At 39.6% G+C, this 22802-nt stretch overlaps 4 protein-coding genes across 9 annotated transcripts; 1 reads left to right on the forward strand and 3 right to left on the reverse strand.

Moving 5' to 3' along the window:
* Positions 1-257: 257 nt before the first annotated feature.
* On the reverse strand, positions 258-4243 carry LOC116208547 (endonuclease 1). Of its 2 annotated transcripts, none has more exons than XM_031542040.1 (9): positions 3818-4243; positions 2576-2756; positions 2352-2459; positions 1979-2034; positions 1673-1756; positions 1067-1162; positions 865-929; positions 677-750; positions 258-567 (listed from the first exon to the last, which is right to left on the reverse strand). In XM_031542040.1, exons 1-9 carry the CDS (start codon positions 4217-4219, stop codon positions 443-445), a joined length of 1191 nt encoding a protein of 396 aa, XP_031397900.1. In that variant the 5' UTR covers positions 4220-4243; the 3' UTR covers positions 258-442. The 2 variants fall into 2 exon arrangements, with proteins under 2 accessions (XP_031397900.1, XP_031397899.1); XM_031542039.1 differs by having other exon boundaries at positions 361-567; positions 3170-3836.
* On the reverse strand, positions 4008-7337 carry LOC116208548 (endonuclease 4-like). Its single transcript, XM_031542041.1, has 9 exons — positions 6992-7337; positions 6472-6652; positions 6209-6319; positions 6046-6101; positions 5573-5656; positions 5366-5458; positions 5094-5161; positions 4843-4916; positions 4008-4484 (listed from the first exon to the last, which is right to left on the reverse strand). The coding sequence occupies exons 1-9, from the start codon at positions 7112-7114 to the stop codon at positions 4366-4368; spliced, it is 909 nt and encodes a 302-aa protein (XP_031397901.1). The 5' UTR covers positions 7115-7337; the 3' UTR covers positions 4008-4365.
* A 4368-nt stretch (positions 7338-11705) lies between these two features.
* On the reverse strand, positions 11706-17544 carry LOC116208095 (TMV resistance protein N-like). Of its 3 annotated transcripts, none has more exons than XM_031541329.1 (5): positions 17260-17544; positions 16590-17119; positions 15213-16338; positions 14726-15004; positions 11706-14640 (listed from the first exon to the last, which is right to left on the reverse strand). In XM_031541329.1, the coding sequence occupies exons 1-5, from the start codon at positions 17428-17430 to the stop codon at positions 11968-11970; spliced, it is 4779 nt and encodes a 1592-aa protein (XP_031397189.1). In that variant the 5' UTR covers positions 17431-17544; the 3' UTR covers positions 11706-11967. The 3 variants fall into 3 exon arrangements, with proteins under 3 accessions (XP_031397189.1, XP_031397190.1, XP_031397188.1); XM_031541330.1 differs by having other exon boundaries at positions 15213-16314; positions 16590-17122; XM_031541328.1 differs by having other exon boundaries at positions 16590-17122.
* Positions 17545-18149: 605 nt separating this feature from the next.
* On the forward strand, positions 18150-22740 carry LOC116207957 (quinone oxidoreductase PIG3). Of its 3 annotated transcripts, none has more exons than XM_031541103.1 (7): positions 18150-18484; positions 19253-19432; positions 20018-20099; positions 20183-20290; positions 20867-21025; positions 21274-21478; positions 22523-22740. In XM_031541103.1, the coding sequence occupies exons 1-6, from the start codon at positions 18233-18235 to the stop codon at positions 21468-21470; spliced, it is 978 nt and encodes a 325-aa protein (XP_031396963.1). In that variant the 5' UTR covers positions 18150-18232; the 3' UTR covers positions 21471-21478; positions 22523-22740. The 3 variants fall into 3 exon arrangements, with proteins under 3 accessions (XP_031396963.1, XP_031396964.1, XP_031396962.1); XM_031541104.1 differs by lacking the exon at positions 22523-22740 and adding an exon at positions 21688-21860; XM_031541102.1 differs by lacking the exon at positions 22523-22740 and having other exon boundaries at positions 21274-21619.
* The last annotated feature ends 62 nt before the right edge of the window (positions 22741-22802 follow it).

Genomic DNA, 22802 nt, shown 5'->3' on the forward strand with positions numbered 1-22802 from the left:
AATAATCGATAATTTTGTTATCCCAACAGCTCTAATCCACATGTACATGCAAATTTTCCGTTTTGGTCAAGAGGGCTAGTTCTTAAGGGGCGGACAAGAAGGTCAATCTTCAAAGATGGATGACGTATATAGGTATTTTTATCAAAAATTCAAGTAAAATATATCTTTATAATGTCAAAATTTGAGGAGGTCGACCGTCCCCAGCCCTCTCGGTCCATCCTTGCTTTAGTCTTATAACAATCAATAAATTTTCATGCCGGCACAATCTGCCTGCCTCGGATGATAATATTATTGAACTGGGAGAATGTACGGATGTTGAAATTGTTGGGGGCGAAGATGTACGCATATTTACGGCAAGGATTAAATAGGAAATAATGCGCTGCTAATTAGATTAGTCAGACATCTATTCGTAACATATAAAATGAAGCAACGGATACGTCTTTTAAGTTGGTGATACAAATCCTTCTTGGTCGTCGCTGAAGACATGGTTCAAAATCATAGCAAGTCGGACCCCACCTTGCGCAATTCTTTTCATCACGATCGGCATCCTCGAATTGAAGTAATCATCTGGATACAGACAGCACAGCATATGCGAACATAGTCATTGCTTGTTGCAGAACAATCAAATCTGGACATTGTGTACAACTCGTCCATCGGGCATGCCGAGTTCGATTACCTGCTAGAGTTGCCCCGTTCTCCACACCTTTGTAGCCCCATTTGCAGGCTATCTTTATGCTCTCAGTTGCATATCTGAAAAGAATTTGCAGCAAATTAATAGATAAAGTTCTCAAGTTTACATCATAATCGGAAGAAGAAACATCAAGCAAAATATCGATCGGAAACACGAAAGGTTCATATTCTCACTTGATCGGACATGAAAGGATATCTTTACAGTCTCTCCAAGAAGAAGTATCATCGGACCAAACTCCCTGAAATAACATATACAATCTCAGGAGAGTGAACTCAAAGGACTCGGAGGCTGATTGGTCGAGCAGAACATTTCTCATTACTTGACATGACCCTGTACGTGAATGAAATGATGTGAAATAGTAACAAAAACGCTTACATCGGTGAAGTTTCCTTCGATGTCTTCAAGGAGGAGGTCCATGTCCTTCTCGTAGTAATCTTTCGCAGCCGTTAAGATGATCTCTCGATCCCAGACCTATATTATTTCCGGGAGAGAACAAAAATGAGTTGTTAGTCATGGTACTGTGTAACACTCAGTACAATAATTATCGCCATTTCCATGGGAAATTTCCGAGGGAATTATCGCCATTTTCATGACATATTTTTTTAAAAATTTTTATTTTCCTTCTTTTCTCTCTTTACATATAATTCAGCAATATATATATAGTAATTTAAAGTACTTGCAACAAAAACCTCCGATTCATTTATTGAGAAGCTTCTACATAAGCGTTCTCGGTAATTAAGGAACTAAGGGTTGTTCCCTGCATTACCCTTATCTCTTCCTTTCTCAAGAAAGCACTCTTCAGTAACATAGTAAATAAATTTTGAATTTCCTGAAAGATTTATCCAATAAATTTATAACCTGTTTACGCGTCTCCCAAAAATACAAGTACTCGCATAATGTGCGGGCCGAAGGACTAGTCCGTCCTTCCTGTGTGCCTTGTCTTTAATGCTAAGTTTTTTGGATGAATCTAATCATACTTACATGGTGAAGGTTTGATTTGTGCCTGAACCAGCGTAGCTCTATGGTGTTTCCTCCTTCATCGCTTGTGAACGCGCAATGCATTGGCTGTAAAATAATGAAATAAGCATGAGTAGCCTGAAACCCGACCACACTGATTGTAGATATATAGGACGGATCAACTGGAAAAGAGTTCTGAATAGATATATATAATTGAGGAATGGTTTCTGAATTTGGGCTATCTGATGAATGTCACCCATGAAGTGTGATAGGAACAACAAAGAGTTCTGAATATATATAATTGAGGAATGGTTTCTGAATTTGTGCTACCTGATGAATGTCACCCATGAAGTGCGATAGGAACAACAGAGCCTCAGTTAGGTTGTCTGGGAAGCAAAGGAAACGGAAAATCAGCAAGATAAGATTTCAAAGCTGAAGCAAATAATAGAAAGGAAAATATTAAGAATTAAACGAGTCTCGATCAATAAATTGATGGGTGATATAATAAAAACTTTTAACACAAGGTGTGTTCAATTGTGAAGTGTTTCAATTGACGAATTTTTCCTATAAATCAAGAATTTGAAACTCGCTGAAAGTATCTCTTAGCCAGATAAATTAACACCCAAATTTTAAACAACAAATTGGGAATACCTCGTATTTCTTATATATATATATATATGAAATATAAGAAACTTTTGCTTACATCTGCGATCTGAAGTTCCTTCCTTGTAGTGGAGAAGTTGAGAGGTGAAATTTTGAATGGCACCAGCAACACACATGTTCTCCTGCCCATGCTGGTCATGGCAATCCCCTGCATCCGACATTTCCCTTGCATTATTAACTCTCTTTTTTCCGGGTCGGTGTAAACCTATATGAGAAGCACCTGACTAGATCTCGACTAGTATATTCAGTGCTATATCTACTTACTAGCATAATCGAAGGAGCACTCATTGTCGGGGGTGTCGATGAAGTGAAGGGAGCTAGTCCAACGGTACTTGTACCAGTGCCGTATTTGGTCTGGCCATGTGCACAGGGAAGAGAGATCCCCGTTCGCATACTCCGGCAACAAATGCTTAACCACATGCGCCGCATCCGGCTTGAGCAACGACTGCGAATTGGGCAGACAACAACAAAAATAGACAATGAGATGGGTGGAAAACAAAGAAGCGTCACTTGACCCTTTAGCCTCGCTGATGTCACCGTGACATGATCGTTCATTTAACTAAACACTGTTATAGTTAGGCCTCTTCTCGTGCCTCGAGTAGTTCAGAATAGACCGATAAAGAGCACGAACGACAGTTATAGAAATACTATCAGAAAAGGCATATAATCTAATGTAATTCATTGCAGCAATCTGCAGAGGATCTTTGAATCGTTGATAAAACTCACATGACAAGATTACGATAGAAAAGAAAGATGAACCAGCAAGAAACAGTATTAACTCATTCTCTGGAAGATAGTTATCGCACGAACCTCCCGTGTTGCGCTTTCCTGGAAACTAACAACAGGCACTTTGCATACCTGCGCGATACGGCATGTGAAGACATGCCCTTCTTTACTCCATCCTTCAGCTCCAGGAACAAAAATGAGAACAAACCCAACCCACAAGACAAGCCCGAGAGCACGCGCTCTCTTCGAGTCCTTACGACCCTCCATCTCTGAATTGACTCTCGACAAACCGATGATGTTTGTGTCCAATTAATAAACAACTAAAGGGAGAATGCACGTCCATGCAACTTTTGAGAGGTCCCCCGTTGACATTTATTGGTGAAGCCAAAAGTGTTGACTATCAGTACAATATGAAGCCATGTAATTATTCCGAAACATTAGGCAGCATCAGCAATATTATATGAACGTCTGCCAACTAACGAGTTTCATTCTAAACTATAGTTATTGGTCATCATTCTAAATTACTCGAGACACGTCATGGAACCAAAAGGTTATGGGCATTCTAAACTAGCTGTCGGAATGTAACCCTTGGCCAACTTGTTCAGCTTGCTTGGTTAGGTGAGCCAACTTGCTCATAGCAATATCGGAAAAAGGCATCGTAATATATAGCAATCTTGAGAGGATACAAGAACGGTAAAGTTGTTCTCTCCTAGATAGTAATCGAAATAACTTCCCCGGTCGCATTCTTGGGAACTGCCTTAGCCACTTAGCATTCATTACCTGTGCGATACGACAAGTCATAATGTGCCCTTCTTTGCTCCATCCTTCAGCTCCAGAAACAAAGATGAGAAGAAACCCAACCCACAAGACAAACCCGAGAGCAAGCGCTCTCTTCGAGTACTTACAACCCTCCATTGCTGAATCGATTCTCGAGAAATTAATGAACCAGAAAAAGTACACACTTTTGCCACTTTTTGGGAGGTTTCCCAAATTTGATTCCACATACATTAACAAACACAAATATATATACAAGGGGTGCAGTGTAAGGATCAGGTGAAGGGTAAGGGTTTCCATTGCTTGCAAGCAAGGCCACCCCCCTAACTGTTTGTGTGACCCCGAAGTTGACAATTTACACAAGGAAAGGCAGGTGGTAGGGGCATATTCTGGAATATTTGACAGCATCAGCCATAAAATATGAACATCTCCCTACCCATAAACTGCATTAATTAGTATTTCTTCCTTGCACTTCAAGAGTACAACACGAAGATGATGACCATCGATGAACTCGGGATCTTCTATATAGTTACCTTATCCTTCTCTTGAGAATTTCATGCAGCCGCAACTCTATCGCCAGAAGCAAAGATGCGATTGAGTGTAGCGGCTAAGCGGACCCCACCTTGGGCTAGCCTTTGCTCCACCACAGGTAACCGTGAGAGGAAGTAGTCGTCTACAAGAAAGAGATCAATGTGTAATCATCATCAGATCTGTTTTATCATGTGTTTTTTGTGTAAGAGAAGAGATGCGAACGAGAGCGGATTTCCTTGAAGTGCATCAATAATTGCACAAGTTCAGGAGACATAATTCTTGAGTTTCAGCATTAATTACGATCCCAAGAGGTTAGCTTCTCTTTGCAACATAGATTTAAAAGTGAAAGTCACTGAGAACTCGCTTTAGACAGCTGTTTGTTCTTTAAGCACCCAGTTCAGAACTCAATATTTGAGGGAATGGTATAAAAAATTGACTTGCAGTCTCTTGCAAGAACAGTGAAACACTATCATCAGGTTATCGAGAAGAATTTAAGGTACCTTCCAAAGTGCTTCCCGGGGTGGCACTTCTGTATGCGAATTTGCAGGCTAACTTGATACTTTCAGCAGCATAACTGCAAAACAAGCAATGGCAGCCTGAATCAATAATAACCATGAGATAGAGCTCCAATTATTTGCCTTTGAAAAATATCTTTTATTATAACTAAGCTGTACGATCATTAGTATATTTTTTCAAAAAGTTAATATATAACAGCCTTCAGAAATATGCCTGTTAAGGTACATGTACTTACGGGTCTGGGCAAGCTGTTTGATTAGATGCACAGTTCCCCCAAGACGATGCATCGTTAGACCATCCATCCTAGAGACAGTGCAAAGGATAGATAAATATATGGAAAAAAGAAAGGGGGGAATGATACACAAAGGAATCAGAAGAATAAACTCCTTATGAATTATAGGCCAAGTTAACAAGAGTCCAAATTTCTTCAACAAGAGCTCATCATGTTAAGTCTGCAGGATATTTTTATGGCAATTTCTAGAACACAAAATTGAGGAGAAGACATACCGTGATGTTCCTCTGGATGGCTTCAATCATGTTAGTGAGATCAGACTGGTAGAATGTTTTCAAGGCGGAATCTATGATCATATTGTCCCAGACCTAGAAGAAAATGCTTTGCCAAGTTAGTGACATTCCTCATATTTTCTGTCTCTTTTTCTTAGTAAACATTCATTGTGATTCTATGCAGAGAATAATGCTTGAAATAGCACTTACATGGTGAAGATTTGTTTTCCTGCGGTACCAACGGACAATTATTGTGTTTCCGCCTTCATCTCCTGTGAAACCGACATGCAGGGGCTGCCATAATGAAGCAGAATATCGTGTCAATAAAGAATATGCAAAATCAAGTAAGCTTTTGTGCCAAACATCATCCCTAGTTTAAATGGATTACTAAAATCAGTTAATAAATGAAATCCAATTTGTTGACTATTATTCATCGGACCTTGCGCTATAGTTTGACTTGATCATGAATCTTTCACTCATTGCAGCATCATTAATTTCTCACAAATAATTGTAAGAATTCAAAACCATGGAAGATGTTTATTATGTTCTTGATAGTGATAAATTTACAGTTTGAGAAGTCATATAAGTCATATCTGAAGTTGTAATACTGATCTTGGATGTGGCTGCAGAGCTCATCTAAAACACGTTCTAAGATGTCAAAGTTGAAAGGGGAAAGAGCATACCTGATGAACATCCCCAACAAAATGGGACAAGAACATTAGCGCCTCAGTCAAGTTATCTGGAATCATGGCAAGAAGTATCTGATTCAATTCCATAACAAACTTGTTCCACGAAACTCCACTGACGAGTTATTCATGTCAAACCTTTGATATATACAGTTCTTACATGTTGCAGCAGAATAACTGCCGCGATCGAATTCCATAAGCTGTTTTGTGTAGTTGTAGATTGCTCCAGTCACACACCGATCCTTGTTTCCAGCAAGATCGTGGCAATCCCCTGCAAGAAAATTGAATATAATGCAAGTGCAGAAGCATTGATTACTTCCATTACCATTCATAACCTAAGCACATCAAGGCCCAAACTGTCAAACTGCAAGGTTGCGCTCAGTACAGTGGAAGTAAAACACGGAATAGGAGGGCACTACTTACTGCAGTAATCGTAATTGCACTTGAAATCAGGCGTGTCAACATAGTGCAATGGACCAGTCCAGTGCCAGTGGTAGCTATGACGAATTTCATCAGCCCACGAGCAGACGGAAGCGAGATCGCCCCCAGCTGAATTGGGGAGCAATTCTTTCACCGCAGCCTTCGCTTCTTTAGTGAGATACTCCTGAAAGCGTGTAAGAGTACAAAATTAGACTTCTTTCAAGTACAGAAACCATTCAAGAAGAACCTGGTTTCGTCTCTTAGAGCACAATTTTAAGTTAAGACTAAATCCTCCACTTAGCAAACTATGATTGAGCGGGTTTTCGTTGCTCTGTCGAAATAAAACACCAAAGAGCCTGCCGAAATCTGAAGACCCTCTGGTGTCATCACCCATCTGATGAGTGCTACTGGTAGTAAAACAGCACTAATCAAGCCATACAAGCAGAGCAAGAATTAACAATCAAACAAAAGGGAAAGCAAGAAACAAGCAAAGATGACAACTTTAAACCAATAAGGGACTGACCTCTGCTATCCTGCAAGTAGCATAGTGGCCTTCTCTTCCCCAACCAAGGATCCCACTTGACAATTGCAGAAGAACAAGAATCCTCCATACCCAGAGAAACCCAACAGTCCCAATTCTCAGCATTTCTGCTCCCGATTATTGAAATTGACAGATACCCAGTTGAGCTCAACTGAAGAGGTATCAATCTTGGGTGGGTCGCGATTTGGGGCAACCCACATCCAAGAACAATGCGTGAAAGATTGGCAATCAAAATTGATTGGATTTTTTTTTTTTAAGGTATCATTTTCCTTCACGACAATCGACAGAGAGTCAATTATTGGGAAGCAGACGAACCCATCAAAGAATTTGCAGGGTGCTGAAATTGGTGACCTATCAAAACGATGTTAAATTTTTATTTTAATCGGATAATAATGATTGGATTGTTGAATTATGAGAAAAAAATGTGAAAATATAATAAATAGTTGAGTGAAAGTAATGGTTGTGTTGTTGAATTTTAAAAAAAAAGTAATGATTAGTTGAAAGAAAGTAATGATTGTGTGGTTGGATTATGGAAAAAGTAATGAATAGTTAAGAAAAAGTAATGATTGTATTATTGAATCGAAGATAAGTGAGGTAGAGTTAAAATTAAAGTTAATATTGGTTTATGAAAACCAAATAAATAATTAATTGGTGTTTTTGCAGTTTTTAATTAATTCCCGACAAAATTCATCGGGTTCGATTCTATCGGTAGTTTCTTTCTTCAATGGGCCAAATTGCGGCCCAACGTTGTCTTCCGAGCCCATGGGCTCGAAATATTAAACCTATCAGCACTTGGATTGAATCAACTTGGAGATGAATCACAGATTTGCTTCGTCTGACGTCTCCCCTCGAGAATGAGGCGCTATATGCGGAACTCAATATAATTTTCAGTTGTGAGATCGTAAGAACATGGAAGACGTTGTTCTTTAATTTTTCAAAAAATACCAATGTTCTCATCAAATATAATTCCGAGCTTTGTGTAAAATTAACATAGCGATTTCATAGTTTTTATTTGGAGCTTTTTCGATGTAAGCCCTGATATCTAGAAGTTCAATTGTGCTCTGACTAATCAAATCGAATCAGGTCGGTCCACTAGGAAATAAAGTTCTCACAAGATGAATTTTTTGAATTCAGAAGGACTCGAACCTTGTTATTTTAAGCTTTTTCTGATAACTTATTAATGTATAATTTATTTGGCAAAAAGAAAATAATCAAATATAATTAGAAAAAAAGACATTTTTGATCCTATAAGTTTGACATTCAATGAATTTTAATCCTATAAGTTTCAAAATTGCCGAATCAGTCATATATATTTGTTCCGTATGACAGTTTTAATCCGTTTCATAACCGACCGTAACGGAGCTGCTAATGTGGACTTGACGCTATTAACTTTGCCCACATGGCAATTTCTAGTTGGCTGAAAAAATTAAAAAAAATTAAAAAAATATAAATAAATAATAAAATAATTTTAGGAAAAGGGAAGGGACCAGATTGGAGGCTCCTCTTCTGGCTATCGCTATCGCTCGTCGACCTCATCGGCTGGAAGGGGAGTCTCCGATATGATCCTTTTCCCTTTTCTTTAAAAGAAAAATTATGTCATTATTTTTTTTTATTTTTTTATTTTTTAGCCAATTAGAAATTGACACATGTACACATTGAACGTCATCAAGTTTACAGCAGCAGCCTCGCGACAGCCTGCCATGGAACGGACCAAAAGTATCTTACAGAGCAAATATATATGATTGATTCGACACTATTAAAATTTATAATATTAAAATTGATTGAATGTCAAAGTTATAGAATTAAAAATGTCTTTTTCCCTATAAACTTCATGATAGAGGTTATAGTTGTGGATGCAAAAAAATTTTACATTAATTATGAATTGTAAAAAAATTTGGAGTAGATGTTGAACAAGAAAATGCCACGTTGACGCATTAATATAGGGCATATGTCATCAAATAAAAAATTCGGTAGGTCACCACTAATAAAGTGGTTAGCCAAATTAAATTGATATATAACTGAAAATAAAGAAGGGTGTAACGCAGTGATGCACATTCTCGAATTATAATTAAAAAGTTCCATTTTCGATGCTCAAGTGGGACTACTGTGCCTCTTAATTAGGTATTTAGGATTTTTATTTCATTTAACTAGGTCCATGTGACTCTATTGTAATCGAAAATTAATAACTTAAGTAATTAAATATAATTTCAAATAATTATTTTTTGCGAATAATATCTGAAATCAATATTTACATCTATATATCTAGACTATTATATATATATATATATATATATTATATAAAGTCAGAAATCCTCTCTTTCATCTCTCGCTCCTCTTCCTAAAATACCGTTTCCATTTATTTTTTAAATTACAAGACCCACTAAATTAAAGATAAAATAGTAAATTTAAAAGTAATCACCTATCCCCTAACAACACCACTCTCTTCCTTATTTTTCGCTTCTGTCACTATATATATATATATTTATATATATATAATATAAAGTCAGAAATCCTCTCTTTCATCTCACTCTCCTCTTCCTAAAATACCGTTTCCATTTATTTTTTAAATTACAAGACCCACTAAATTAAAGATAAAATAGTAAATTTAAAAGTAATCACCTATCCACTAACAACACCACTCTCTTCCTTATTTTTCGCTTCCGTCACTTCACTGAGTTCTCTCCCTTACTTCTCTACTTCTCTCCATCTCTTTCCAAATCAACTTGAGTTCTCTCTCTTTTCCTGTATCGAGTCTATCCCACTTCTCTTCTCTTTTCCAACTTCCAACTCACTCCATTTTTTTTTTTGCTTTTTTTTTTAAAAAAATTTTATATATTATAAACTTTCCCAAAAAACAAAATACAATCAGATAATTTCTCAAATTTATTAAGTCCATATCAATCTGGTCAAATTTTTTGATATAGACTCAGTCATATATATGTGTAGATACTATATATAATAGATTTTAACTATATAGATAATTGAACAACACTCAAAATGAAAATTTTGTGTTTTTCCATTATTTATTTTATGTCATTCTCGTGCATAACACATGTCTACCTCTAGTATTCTCTAACAGACAAATCAAGGAAGCTACCAGTATATCTATTTTTATAGATATTTATCTAAATAAAATGATAATTATCTTTGATTCTCAATCGTCCCCTTCCTTTATCGGTTTATCCCTATTTTTTTGGTGGATTATCGGTTTATCCCTTACTAATTACATATATAAATCTTATGTATAATCGGAAAAATGAAAAGAACAAAAACAACGTTATTGCGTATCATTGCAACATTGCTACATTAATTTAGCTTAAATTAATCCACCAAGTTAATACAATATTCATGCAAATTCGACTTTTTACTTTTTGTACAATGAGACTTGCATGTAATCAACAGTCGACATTCTTCAGAACAACAAAAATCCCTTTATAGTTGGAAAAAGAAACAAAACATAAAACTGTCACCACCTAGGAAGGTTATAAGAAGGATTATGATATGTGATTGATCACTTCCGGCAAACCATTCCATAGCCGCGGTCCAGTCCACTGGCACAACACACCGTACGGGCATCTAATGTCTGTAGAATTGCTGTGCCTTGTTCGATGTCATTATCGGTATGGAAGATGCAGGAAGTGCAGTCCAGCGAGAGGAGAGAGCTAGTCCGGTACCTATTCTCCCCTCCAACAACGGCCATTTCCACTCCAGCTTTGGCTGGATTTTCGAAATCCGGCCGGTAAGTCCGAGCCAGAACTCCCTCGACCTTGGATGAGAGGGCAAAGAACCTGAACTGCACCTCAAGATGGGCAAAGCTGTCGTTCTAGGAATCCAGTAGTTGTGGACCCTGTTTTCTTGCTCGCTTATGGGGACCACGTTAACATATATCTCTACGACATCTTCGACCAATCCGGATACTGTTCTTGTTCGCGGTTCTCTCGACCCTAATAGTGTCTTCTGGTGGGATCCATTCCGAGTAATGGCCTTCTAGTAATTCTGAAGCCTTGCCGTCATAGGAGAACTGGATGTCGTCTCGTCCTCCCATGTTTTGGCTCGTGTGGCTTCGAGAGTGAGGTGTGTGAGCTGAACATGAGGCCCAAGGCTTGGATCGATGTATAGTCTCGAATTCTTCCAGCAGGTCAAAGATCGATGAAACGTGCATTGATCTGGAGATTGGAGTCAGAGATCAGGGCAAAGTGCTCGTCACTCTTTCCGTGGAAGTAGAAGACGACGCTATCCCCGCCAATGAAGTGCGGGTCGTAACATGCCCCTCCCATCCCATCACAATTCGGCTTACGTCCTACCAGATAAAAAGTTCACTAAGACAAGACAATTTGCGACACTCACATAATACGTAATGTCACTGTAACAACATGAAATCGGCCAATTTTAGAAAATTTTGAATCTTACTTCTGCACACAGCCTGCTTTTGGGCGAGTAGCAATCAAGGTAGCATGCCTTGGCATTTGGGTCTTTGGGCTTGAGGCTCGGGCATTCGATGGGGCACGTCACGTACTTTAAGAAGCATCTGCTTCGGCGATTTTGACATGTCACGTGCTGCTGTTTTACATTCGTAGTAGCAGCGCGTGCTAATTTGCCCTCTAACTCTAGGGAGGCATAGATCAGGAGGAGCACCACGAGTATCGTTAGATACCGTAAGCTCATTGACAGAACCATCTTTAACGATCTTTCAGGAGGCAGAAATTGAAGTATGAAATTGAATTATGCAATGATTTAAGGAAACTAAAAACTGCAAATTTTTTTTTCAAACCGTCATTTAAGCTGAACCGTAAAATACGAGAAGCAGTCTCCATAAGGGGAAGCCAAAAATTTCATCCTAGCCAAGGCTGTCCGCAGCTGAATCAGTTCGCTTCCCTAAGTAAGTGCTCAAACCTCCATGGAATTGAGACCATAACGTCCTGCAAGCTAAATAGTCACTACATGAACTAAATAGTCTCTCATCCTTCTGTTTTCAACTCTAGTCTCTGCAACCTTGACAGATCTGGTAGACTCTCAATTGCTTTGCACCCTCTTATGTCTAGCACTCGCAATGACTCCAGTTCTTCCAGTCCATCAAGTTGGCGCAACTTCTCGCATCCTTCCATTTTCAACTTTCTTAGCTTCTGCAACCTTGACAGATCCGGTAGACTCTCGATTGCTTTGCACCCTCTTATGTCCAATTCTTCCAGCGACTCCAGTTCTTCCAGTCCATCAAGTCGGAGCAACTTCTTGCATGCTACTGTGCTCAGAAACATTAAACTCTGCAACCTTGATAGATTAGGTAGGCATTCAATTGCTTTGCACCCTCTTATGTCCAGCACTTGCAGTAACTCCAGTTCTTCCAGTCCATCAAGTTGGCACAACTTCTCACATCCTTTCATTTTCAACCATTCTAGCCTCTGGAACCTTGACAGATCCGGTAGACTCTCGATTGCCTTGCCCCCCCTTATGACCAGTTCTACCAGGGACTCCAATTGTCCTAGTCCTTCAAGTTGGCGAACCTTCTCGCATGCTTTCAGTTCCAACTTTTCGAGCTTCTGCAACCTTGATAGATCATGTAGGCATTCAATTGCCTTGCACTCTCTTATGAGCAGCACTCGCAGTGACTGCAATTCTTCTAGTCCATTAAGTCGGTGCAACTTCTCGCATGCTTCTATTCTTAGAAAAGTTAACCCTTGCAACCTTGATAGATCAGGTAGGCTTTCAATTGCATTGCACCCTATTATGTACAGGCATTTCAGGGACTTCAATTCTTCCAGTCCATCAAGTTGGCACAACTTCTCGCATGCTTCTATTCTTAGATCAATTAACCCTTGCAACCTCGATAGATCAGGTAGCCTTTCAATTGCATTGCAACCCTTTACGACCAGTTCTTCCAGGGACTCCAATTGTCCCAGTCCATCAAGTTGGCGCAACCTCTCGCATGATTTCAGTTTCAACCTTCTTAGTCTCTGCAACCTTGACAGATCTCGTAGTAAACTCTCAATTGCTTTGCAACCACTCAAATTTAATACTTCTAGTGACTCCAATCCAAGCACCTCGAGTAGGCACAACTTCTCGCACACTTCTATCTCCAGACTTTTCAATCTTCGTAGCTTTGACAGATCAGGTAGCCTCTCAATTGATATGCACCGCCTTATGTCCAATACCTCCAGCGATTCCAATTCCCCAAGCCCCGAAAGTTGGCTCAACTTCTCACATGATTCCATTACCAACATCTTTAACCTCTGCAACCTTGGCAGATCAGGAATGCTTTCAATTGCTTTGCAATTGCTGATGTCCAATTTCTCCAATGACTCCAGCTCATATAATTTCGGTAATCGCCCTAGCGATATGCAGTTGGAGAAGTCTAGAGTTTTTACCTTGCACAAATTGTTAAGGCCTTGAATCTTGACTAGCTGTCTGTTATCCGAAGCATCTATGCTCCACAAATTCTTCGACCTGGACAATTCTGGTAGTCTTACAACATTGCAGGATCTAACAGACAATATAATTAAAGATTCAAGTTTTTCAAGACCATCAAGCATAGCTATAGGGCAGTCGTGTATCTTCAGAGAATACAGGGAGATCAGATTTGCAAGGCCGGAGATTTCCCTGAGGACGGAGCAGGAATGCACATGTAATTCCATCAGTTTCTTCAGGTTGGAAACATTCGGAAACCTCTCGAGTGATGGACACTGAATAACTTTGAGCGAATACAGACTTGCAGGAAGGGTAGGAAGGCATTTGAGTTCTCTGCAAGCAGATATATTAATTATTTCCAGCGAAGAAAAGGCGTCAATCTCTTTAGGAACAATGCTGATGTTTACTGATATCAAAGCCAATATCTCCAATTTGCATAGCTTAGCCAGGCATCCTTCCTTAAGACAATCCCCACATAGATACAATTCTTTTAAGTCAACCAATCCCGAGAGATCTAGGAACGTGAGCGTCGAGGAGCCCAAGGACTTTACACGATATGGGACAAAAAAATGATCAACACCATTCTGAGGATGAGAAAATCTACTAATGTATGCAGGAGGGCTCTTAACCCTTCTCAAGTGTAATCTCTCCATTCTTAGAAGGGAGAGGCCCCTGAGATCGACTGCAACTTCCTCCATCAAAGGACAGGCACCGGCTAGAACTTCAAGTTTCTCTAAATTTCCAAGAGTCCTCGGTAAACGAGTTATTCCAGATCTCTCCAAGTTCAGTTCTACTAAGGAGCTTAACTGGCCAACGGAGTTCGGGAGTTTAGTTAAAGCACGACACTCTGCCAGTGACAGCCGCTTTAGCTTTATCAGGGATCCAACTGACTCTGGAATTCCATTAAGACGGGGGCAACCATTGGCAGATAAAATCTCAAGCTTCTTCATACTTTTTGATATTGGTATTTCATCTATAGAAGTACAATCAATGAGAAGCTCAGTCAATGCCTCCAAAGAACCCAACTGCTCCGGCAGCTTCCTTAGTCCCCGGCAATAACTCATATCTACATGTTTCAAAGATTTGAGAAGCCCTATTGATGAGTCAACCCATTCCAGATCATCACAGAATTGAACAATCAATCTCTCCAAGGCTGGAAAGGCAGAAAAATCAGGACTTCTTTTGAGTTTCCTGCAGCTTGTGAGTTTAAGAATTTTTAACTTCCCCATCTGAAGAACAAAAAGAAAGCGTGTAAGAAATACTTTTAATTGCTAGAAAGATACAACCAACAGAGCAAAAGGTAATCAATGAGACCTTGATTGAACTCCAACTGATCAAGTCCCCATCAATTTCGCTGTTTGATAGGTCAAGGAAAGTTAAATAACTTAGATGCAAATTAGCCGGCAGAGACGCGCTCTTCGTCGGCCATCTGAGCCATCTCAGCTTTGGCAGAAAATGTAGAAAGGTTCCGTCAAGTTCAACACCATCCAGCAGAAGAACCCTTAGCTTAGATAGATTCTTAAAACACTCATTCGTGAAAATAACTCTTCCTTTATCTGCCCAAATTGCAGCAGCTTCAACTTTTGAGCTTCCCTACTCAAAAAAATAAAATAAATAAATAAATAAATAAAAGAAAAATATAAGGTGGAAATGGTCATGCCGTAGGATTACGCTTGTCTAATGTAATGCAGATAAATAAAGGTTACCATAGTTTGATGAAGCTGACAACTGGTCTAACACGAGGAGTAATTTTGAAATTGCAAAACGAATACGGAACCTACTATTCATGGAAGCGTCCTACCTGCTCTCCCATTAATACATCAATAGCTTCTATACTTCTCCACAACCTACTTCGTAGCTCCGGTTCTTTGTAGTTTTCTTGTTCCACAATAAGCCTCCCAAGGTCTACAAGCTGATCGTGCATCCAAAGAGTCTTGTCATCTCGGATTCTAATCAGAGACTTTAGCTGGAGAATTTCAATCGCAACTGTTGGAAAAAAGTCACAGTCATCCCACATGGGAATCAGATCTCTAACATTTGCTCTGGAGAAAAAACATGCAATATCTAGAAATATCTCCTTTTGCTGATAATCTAACGACTCATAACTGATCATCAATTTATCTTGCACAAGCATATGAGGCTTTCTCTTCAACTGCTCCATTGTACCCTCCCACACGTCCTTGCGTCCACGATAGGCAGATAAAAATGAACCTATGACCTCAAGCGCTAGGGGAAGCCTTCCCGTTCTCTTTACGATATTGCAGGATAGATTGTAAAATTCAGTCGAGGGCAAGGAATCTCCAAACACATGCTTAGAGAAGAGTTCTAAAGCTTGATCTTTACTTAATAGTTCGGCTTCATAAATAGAGCAGTTCTGAAATAGATTAAGAACTTCCCTTTCTCTAGTTGTGATAATAATCCGACTTCCTGGACCAAACCAGCCAAGATCTGATGCTAGCACTTTAAGTTGGCTAATGTCATCAACGTCATCAAGAAGAATGAGGGCCTTCCTGTCGTGAAGCCTATTCTTAAGTACATTGATTCCTTCCTCAACATTAGCAAAATCTTTATGCTCACGCCTTAAGATGTCCGAGGCCAGTTTTGTTTGCAAGGACGGGAGACCCTTCTCTTGGGAAATTGCTCGAACATCATTGAGGAAGCAATAACACTCAAACTGATCCAGAAGTTTGTTGTAGATGACCTTGGCAAGAGTCGTCTTTCCGATGCCGCCCATGCCCCAGATGCCCACAGCGCGAACATCTTTTAAGCCAACCTCCAATAGTTGTATAACTTCTTCCACGTGATCGTCGATTCCAACTAAGATCTCACTCACATTCAAGTTGGCTTGCTTCAGTTCTCTCAGAACCCTTGCAACCACCAACTTAATGAATTCTCCTTGATTTCTGGAAAAGCATAGGTGTGTCACACTACATTAGGAAAACAAATCAGAGAATGCAAATTGAGAATAACTAAATAAATAAAGGATGAGGTTTATGTTTCACTTGATTCAAACACAAGAATGCATGCTGGATTAGGTTGGAAGCTAGACAAAAAGAAAGGTGCAGGGAACCACTTTCTCTACCAAGATCTCCAAAGAACATAGCACACCAAAAACAAGATTACCATAGAATAAATGAACAAATTATGGAGAACAATGAGAGCCTATCTGATGGCTTACCCGTTTGCCACTACGCTGAGTTCCAGACCCTTCAATTTGACATTCTCTTTGAGGGCATCCCTCCACCCCTGCACTGTTTCAAGGCCATTCTTCTTCTCATGCCTGCAGAATGCTTCAGCATAGCATCCGGTTTGGTGTTGGACCTCATCAGGCGTGACATCTAGGAAGATCGGCATGATCAGATGTTCAGGAGCCTCCTTCATGCACTTCACCATCTCAGTCACCTCCTTAAGGCACCACTTGCTCGAAGCATAACCTCTAGAGAAAATGGGTATGCAGATCTTCGACTGCTTAATCGATCTCATGAGTTTGGGGCCGATCTCATCCCCAACATGGAGCTCTTCATTGTCCCTGAAGGCACGGATCCCTGCTTCTGTCAGGCTGTGGTATAGGCAGTCGGTGAACGTTTTGCGGTTGTCCTCTCCCCTAAAGCTCAAGAAAACTTCAAACTCCTGTCCAGGCTTAGCCGGGATTGAGCTGGAAGGAGATGACTGCGCTGTCACTTGCCCCAACTGGGGACCTGCCGACTCCTGCTATAAGTTCTATTGTCAATACAGTGCCATTTCACATAGATAACTGACTGTGTCAACAAGCATGTTGAGTTCCCGGCAACTTTCAACTATGAAAGATTACATCAGTCAAATCAAATCAAGAAGATATTGAAATGTACCTGCAAATTTGCGTCATCCACATGGATAGAACCAGCAACCGGTGAGGGTTTCTTCCTCCTGAGGAAAAGGGTACGCAGTCGGTAAACAGATGAAAGCAGCACTGATCCTATGGCAGTAAGTACTACTGCCCAAGAAGCCACTGGCAGTGTTTGAAGGATAAATCTTGTCATAGCGAATAGCTGAATGGATACCACAGTTCACAGAAAAGGAAATTAGGAGTAGTTTCTTCCTATCTTGGCAAAGAAGATGATGATCTTTGATCTTTCTGTTTTGGTTTGGTTGAACGAATAAGGGAAGAAAGAGTAAATAGACAATTTCGTCAGTGAGATTGGCAGGTTGCATCAATTTTGTACCTGACTTATTTTTTGCATCAATCTCATTCCTGATTTTGTAATTTTGCATCAATTTCATCCCTGACTTTTCAGTTACATCAAAATCGTCCCTGACTTTGCACGATTACATCAATTTAGTCTCTGACTTTGTACGATTACATCAATTTGATCCCTGACCTTTACAACACAAGTTCCTGAGTTTTGACGTTACATCAGATCGATCTCCGGTTACATCAATTTAGTCCTAAAACCGAACAATATCTCATGACAAGTCTCTCTGTGGAGAGAATCTTGGGCCGCATCCTCATCATAATTGTTGGGACACGCACAATAAAATTTGGACCAAGCAAGAAAGAAAATTGAGGCCACGATTAAGTTTTAGGTGGGGAAAGGAAAGAAAGTAAAAGTGCGGGTATTTAAAAGAAAAATGACGGGCTCCCTTATCAGGCCTGAGAGGCCCATTAATCTTGGGCCCAAAGTTCAGGCCCATCCATGAAGACCCCGACAAAAGGATCTTCCTCTTTTCTTGTCCTTTTCTTCTGTCGTTCGCCAGAAAACAGAGCTCAGCTCACAGAGTTCCACTCCGGCTCGCAAGCAAGCATACTCTGAGAAGGTCCACCGATCATCTTGGACGGCGGCAATGAAAGCGGTGGTGATCACATCCCCGGGAGGCCCAGAGGTCCTGCAGCTGCAGGAAGTGGACGACCCGGTAATCGGAGACGATGAGGTGCTCGTCAGAGTGGAGGCCACTGCCCTGAACAGAGCCGACACCCTTCAGAGGAAGGGCATGTACCCTCCACCCAAGGGCTCCAGCGAGCTCCTGGGTCTCGAGTGCTCCGGCACAATCGAGGCCGTTGGAAAGAACGTTTCCCGGTGGAAAGTCGGGGATCAGGTGATTCTTGATTCCTTTTTCTGCTTGGAATTGATCTTGAATAATACCCTGTGATGATTTCTGGGGCGAATTAAGGTTACTCTGTTGTATTGAGCTGATTGGGATGGGCCGAGGTGCGCGTTCAAGCATACTGCAAGTGTAGTTTTACGGATTACGACTCATTACTGAAGTGATTGTTGATAGGATTGATGAAGAGCGTCGGCCGTTCTTGCAGTTCTAATTTCTCGATTTTCCCGAAAAATCACTCTCTGGTGTTTTATGCCTGTGAGGTCCAACAGAACTTTTAGTATTTCTATCATTTGGCATTTCGACTCGCAAGGTGTTCTTGGTAAGCAACATGTGTCCGTGAGTGTAGTTTTACCGATTACGAGTCATTACCCAAGTAATTGTTAATAGGATTGATGAGGAGCACCGGCCCTGCTCTCAGATTTTCCCTAAATATCAATCTCTGGTGTTTTATGCGTGAGGTCCAACAGAACTTTCAGTATTTCTGTCATTTGGACCGACAAGTTTGTACGGTGTTCTTGGTAAGCAACATGTGGTCGGTCATTTTTTTGTGGTTTTATCATGCTTCGCATCGAGATATGTATTGGATTGTCCTTGTGAATTAGTACATGTCCTGGGAGGTTTTATCCATACAGTTGTAGACTGCTTGACTTTGGGAGTATTATACAATTTTGTTTCTCTATATTAGGATATCTTCCTATGGCACTTTCTTGATGCTCTTTTAATGGTAATCTTCATAGTCATATTCTTGTTTTCTTAAAGGTTTGTGCTCTTATTGGTGGTGGAGGTTACGCGGAGAAAGTGGCAGTTCCAGCAGGGCAAGTGCTACCAGTTCCCTCTGGTATTTCACTCAAGGACGCTGCGAGTTTCCCAGAGGTGGCTTGCACTGTTTGGTCTACTGTCTTTATGATGAGTCGCCACTCGGCTGGGGAAACTTTCCTGGTAACCAAACTCGATAGGCTATTGATCTATGTATTGTCTGCTTGTTTACTGTTGCATGTTTTTGCTTACATATTTATTTTGGCAAATGGTTCCAGTTTGCGTTTTCCCCGTGTTATGAGTGCGGGAGGATTCTTGTTTTCTTCAATCTTTCATGTTCTGTTCTTTTATAAGTATATCTCTTCTATCCTTTCAGATGACAGACAAAGTATTCAACTTTCTTGGAAAATTATGTCTTCTAATGTGGAACAGGAGATTCATTATCTTTTTCTTTCAAGTTTTTCATAAAAAGAAAAATGGTCCATTTCTCCTAAAACCAAACACGCTGAGATTTTAATGTTGTTGCAAAAATGCATGCATCAGGAGGGCATCAGGTAGTAGTCTTAGCATATTTTGACTCTTAACATCCCTGCAGTTGATCATTAAGACACTATATATTTGACAGAAATAAATTCTCAAGTGGTTCTCCAAATTCTGCTATTGCCATATTTTATGTTTACTCCTCCCTTTTCCCATAATCTTTTGGCTACCCATTTCTGTGAATTTTGAGAGATGAAGTTTCTCAATGTCTACTGGACAATATTACAGGTTCACGGTGGCTCCAGTGGAATCGGTACATTTGCTATTCAAATAGCAAAATTCTATGGGGCTCGGGTTTTTGTTACTGCAGGTACTTCTGAACTTGTGTTGCCCTTACCTTATGGATTCATCTTTCACGGATTTTCTTTGCAATGTGTAATGATGACTTTTTAGGGAGTGAGGAGAAGCTAGCTTTCTGCAAAGATCTTGGGGCCGATGTTTGCATTAACTACAAGTCAGAAGATTTTGTTGCTCGGGTTAAGGAAGAAACAGGAGGAAAAGGTTATTATATTTTTTCATTTTCATCTACAGATGATTCATTCTTGATGAATATGTTACCTGATAGACGCCGGCTCATGGATAATGCTTGGCAATGTAAGCTTGAGACAGCTCCAATGGCAGTTTTGATAGTTGGACTGACCGTTATATATATCTCAACCTTGTTGACTAGACTTTTGGCATATTTTCCTACTAGAGTTTTCCCTTCTCACTATATTTAAACTTAATGCATAAACCAAACTTTTTAATGGTCCGGGAACTGAGATAAGTCTTGCCCAACTCCTAAGTGGGAGTTGGCTTCTTGGCTGTCCACCCTCATCCATGATCTATCCCGAATGGTGCCGTGAAAATCAGATCTTTATGCACCCCTAGATCTTAATTGGCCTTTGTGGGTGAGGCCTGGGTGGTGTCTATATGAATTCTCTTTCATTGTGTTGTGCTCAGTATTAGAGTCAGAAGCAAATATTTTTCCCCTCGTGTTGATGTAATGTGGTGGCATTTCTCCTGGAAAATGAAATTGTTACAAGCTATAAGAGTCGCTAATGAAGAGAATTACTGAGGAAGCATCTCATGTTGCAGGTGTCGATGTTATTCTGGACTGTGTTGGAGCATCTTACTTCCAGAGAAATCTCGACAGTTTAAATTTCGATGGGAGGCTTTTTATAATCGGGTTCCAGAGTGGATCAGTGACACAAGTGAATCTGCAAGGTCTGCTTGCCAGGCGGCTTACAGTTCAAGGTATGATCTATGTGCTCCCTCTTCGCTCAATTATTGTCTGTTCAGGTGAAGAAGTTGCCTATGATGTTTTTTGTGTTGCTCGATATTCTTTCTCCTAAGCAAATTTTGTGGTTAAGTTCGATAACATTAGCTTCGTTGACATGACAGACACCACATCGATGGGGTTTAGCTCTTTATTAGTTCATGCTGAAGGTGATCTAAATGTCTGTTGCGCTTCTAATGTTTCGAGCATTGAATGGTTCATGCAGCGGCAGGATTGCGGTACAGAAGTCTAGAGAACAAGGCAGAGATCGTGAGTGAGGTCGAGAAGAAAGTTTGGCCTGCAATTGAGGCCGGGAAAGTGAAGCCTGTGGTGTATAAGTACTTTCCCTTAGCTGAAGCAGCTGAAGCTCACCGACTTATGGAGAGCAGCCTACATATCGGGAAGATACTGCTAGTTGCGTGATGTTCAAGGTGAGTTAGTCTCGGGCTGTTGCAACCGAACTAAGTTTATTATTGTACGGAAAAAATGCTGTTTATGTTACCCTGTTATATGTAACCATCTTTGCAGTAAAAGGAAGTTCTATAATCATTGTAGTTCATTAGGCTTTGCCATTGATTGTACATTTACCATAGTTAGACCTTGGTCATATATAATGGTCTAAAAACAGTTCAATGGCCAGGATAATCTGTGACCATCTAAAGCACAGAGACACGAGGATGTTCTCGGGAAAAAGCTTCTAACATGATTTTGGGAGAAGACATGATAAGGACAGATTGATCTTTCCTTAGAAAGTATTCAGTTACCTGTAATGGTGCCTTGATCAATTATCACGTCGCCCTGGCTCAAATTGAACTCCTCCAGTGGGGGTTCAAAGTCATCGAACCATTATTTCGATGTCTGATTACGAAATTATATGCTTTCAGAGTTTGTGATCGGATAAAACTTGAAGTTTTGAATTTCTGCGATTAAGAACAGCAAGAACAGTAACTCATGCACGCGGGGGTACCGTGATGGGAAAAATCCGAGTCTTCATCCTGAGAACAAATATAATTCGTTCTATCAATTAGCGCACAGGGCATGCTTAAGTAGTGCTTCAATCACGTCAAATATATGCTATGTTTGTTTACAAAATCAAATTAAACTTAATTTTAACTTTACTTTTTTTCTCAGTTTAATAATACAATCATTATTTTTTTATTTTATTTTTCAAATTCTCTCTCATACATTTTCTTATCTATTATTATAATTAATTTTTTAATACTAAATTCTCTAAACTATTCAACACTTTTTTTCTCAATTTTAACATTTTTTCTCAATAATACAATTAGTATTTTTGTTATTTTCATTTTCAAATTCTCTCACATACTTTTTTCTAACTACTTTTGTCTTTATCTTCTTAAATCAAACTAGATCAAATTAAATATATGTTGTTTGATTTGTTCTTTGTTCTTGTGCAGTTTAATATGTTGTTTTCATTGATTAAATTTGTTTAGTTCTTTTCGATGATTTTGCAGGAAAAAGGCAATCGCTATTGAGCATCCCACCTTTCCGATGCAAGCCTGAGCATGATAAGATGCCAATAGTTAGATAAAAGTTGTTCATCATGAAATCAAAGTTAATGGAGAGTGTATTTTAATTTCATAAACTTGTAAGAGTTTAAGAATAAACTTGAGAGTACTTTAACAAAGCCATATTGGTTTTATACATAATGTTATAGATTACTTTGCCCTAATGTGTATAAAGGCATATCCTTGTTTATCTGGGGCTTTAATAGGTATTTAATTCTAGATATCA

This window comes from Punica granatum, chromosome 5 (genome assembly GCF_007655135.1).
Source record: "Punica granatum isolate Tunisia-2019 chromosome 5, ASM765513v2, whole genome shotgun sequence".
Lineage (NCBI taxonomy): Eukaryota > Viridiplantae > Streptophyta > Magnoliopsida > Myrtales > Lythraceae > Punica > Punica granatum.

Bases quoted from the DNA above. Each gene is read 5' to 3' on its own strand.
- LOC116208547 (XM_031542040.1), bottom strand. From the start codon at position 4,219: ATGCTGTCAAATATTCCAGAATATGCCCCTACCACCTGCCTTTCCTTG. The intron at 1,757-1,978 runs GTAGCACAAATT...ATTATTTTACAG, and splicing joins TCATGGGTGACATTCATCAG to CCAATGCATTGCGCGTTCAC. The intron at 1,163-1,672 runs GTAAGTATGATT...GAAATAATATAG, and splicing joins ACAAATCAAACCTTCACCAT to GTCTGGGATCGAGAGATCAT.
- LOC116208548 (XM_031542041.1), bottom strand. From the start codon at position 7,114: ATGCTGAGAATTGGGACTGTTGGGTTTCTCTGGGTATGGAGGATTCTT. The intron at 6,320-6,471 runs GTAAGTAGTGCC...ATTTTCTTGCAG, and splicing joins GTGCAATTACGATTACTGCA to GGGATTGCCACGATCTTGCT. The intron at 6,102-6,208 runs GTAAGAACTGTA...CCATGATTCCAG, and splicing joins CAGTTATTCTGCTGCAACAT to ATAACTTGACTGAGGCGCTA.
- LOC116208095 (XM_031541328.1), bottom strand. From the start codon at position 17,430: ATGACAAGATTTATCCTTCAAACACTGCCAGTGGCTTCTTGGGCAGTA. The intron at 16,339-16,589 runs GTAAGCCATCAG...TTCCTAATGTAG, and splicing joins CTCAGCGTAGTGGCAAACGG to TGTGACACACCTATGCTTTT. The intron at 14,641-14,725 runs GTCTCATTGATT...TTTGTTCTTCAG, and splicing joins TCAGTTGGAGTTCAATCAAG to ATGGGGAAGTTAAAAATTCT.
- LOC116207957 (XM_031541103.1), top strand. From the start codon at position 18,233: ATGAAAGCGGTGGTGATCACATCCCCGGGAGGCCCAGAGGTCCTGCAG. The intron at 19,433-20,017 runs GTAACCAAACTC...ACAATATTACAG, and splicing joins CGGCTGGGGAAACTTTCCTG to GTTCACGGTGGCTCCAGTGG. The intron at 20,291-20,866 runs GTTATTATATTT...CTCATGTTGCAG, and splicing joins GGAAGAAACAGGAGGAAAAG to GTGTCGATGTTATTCTGGAC.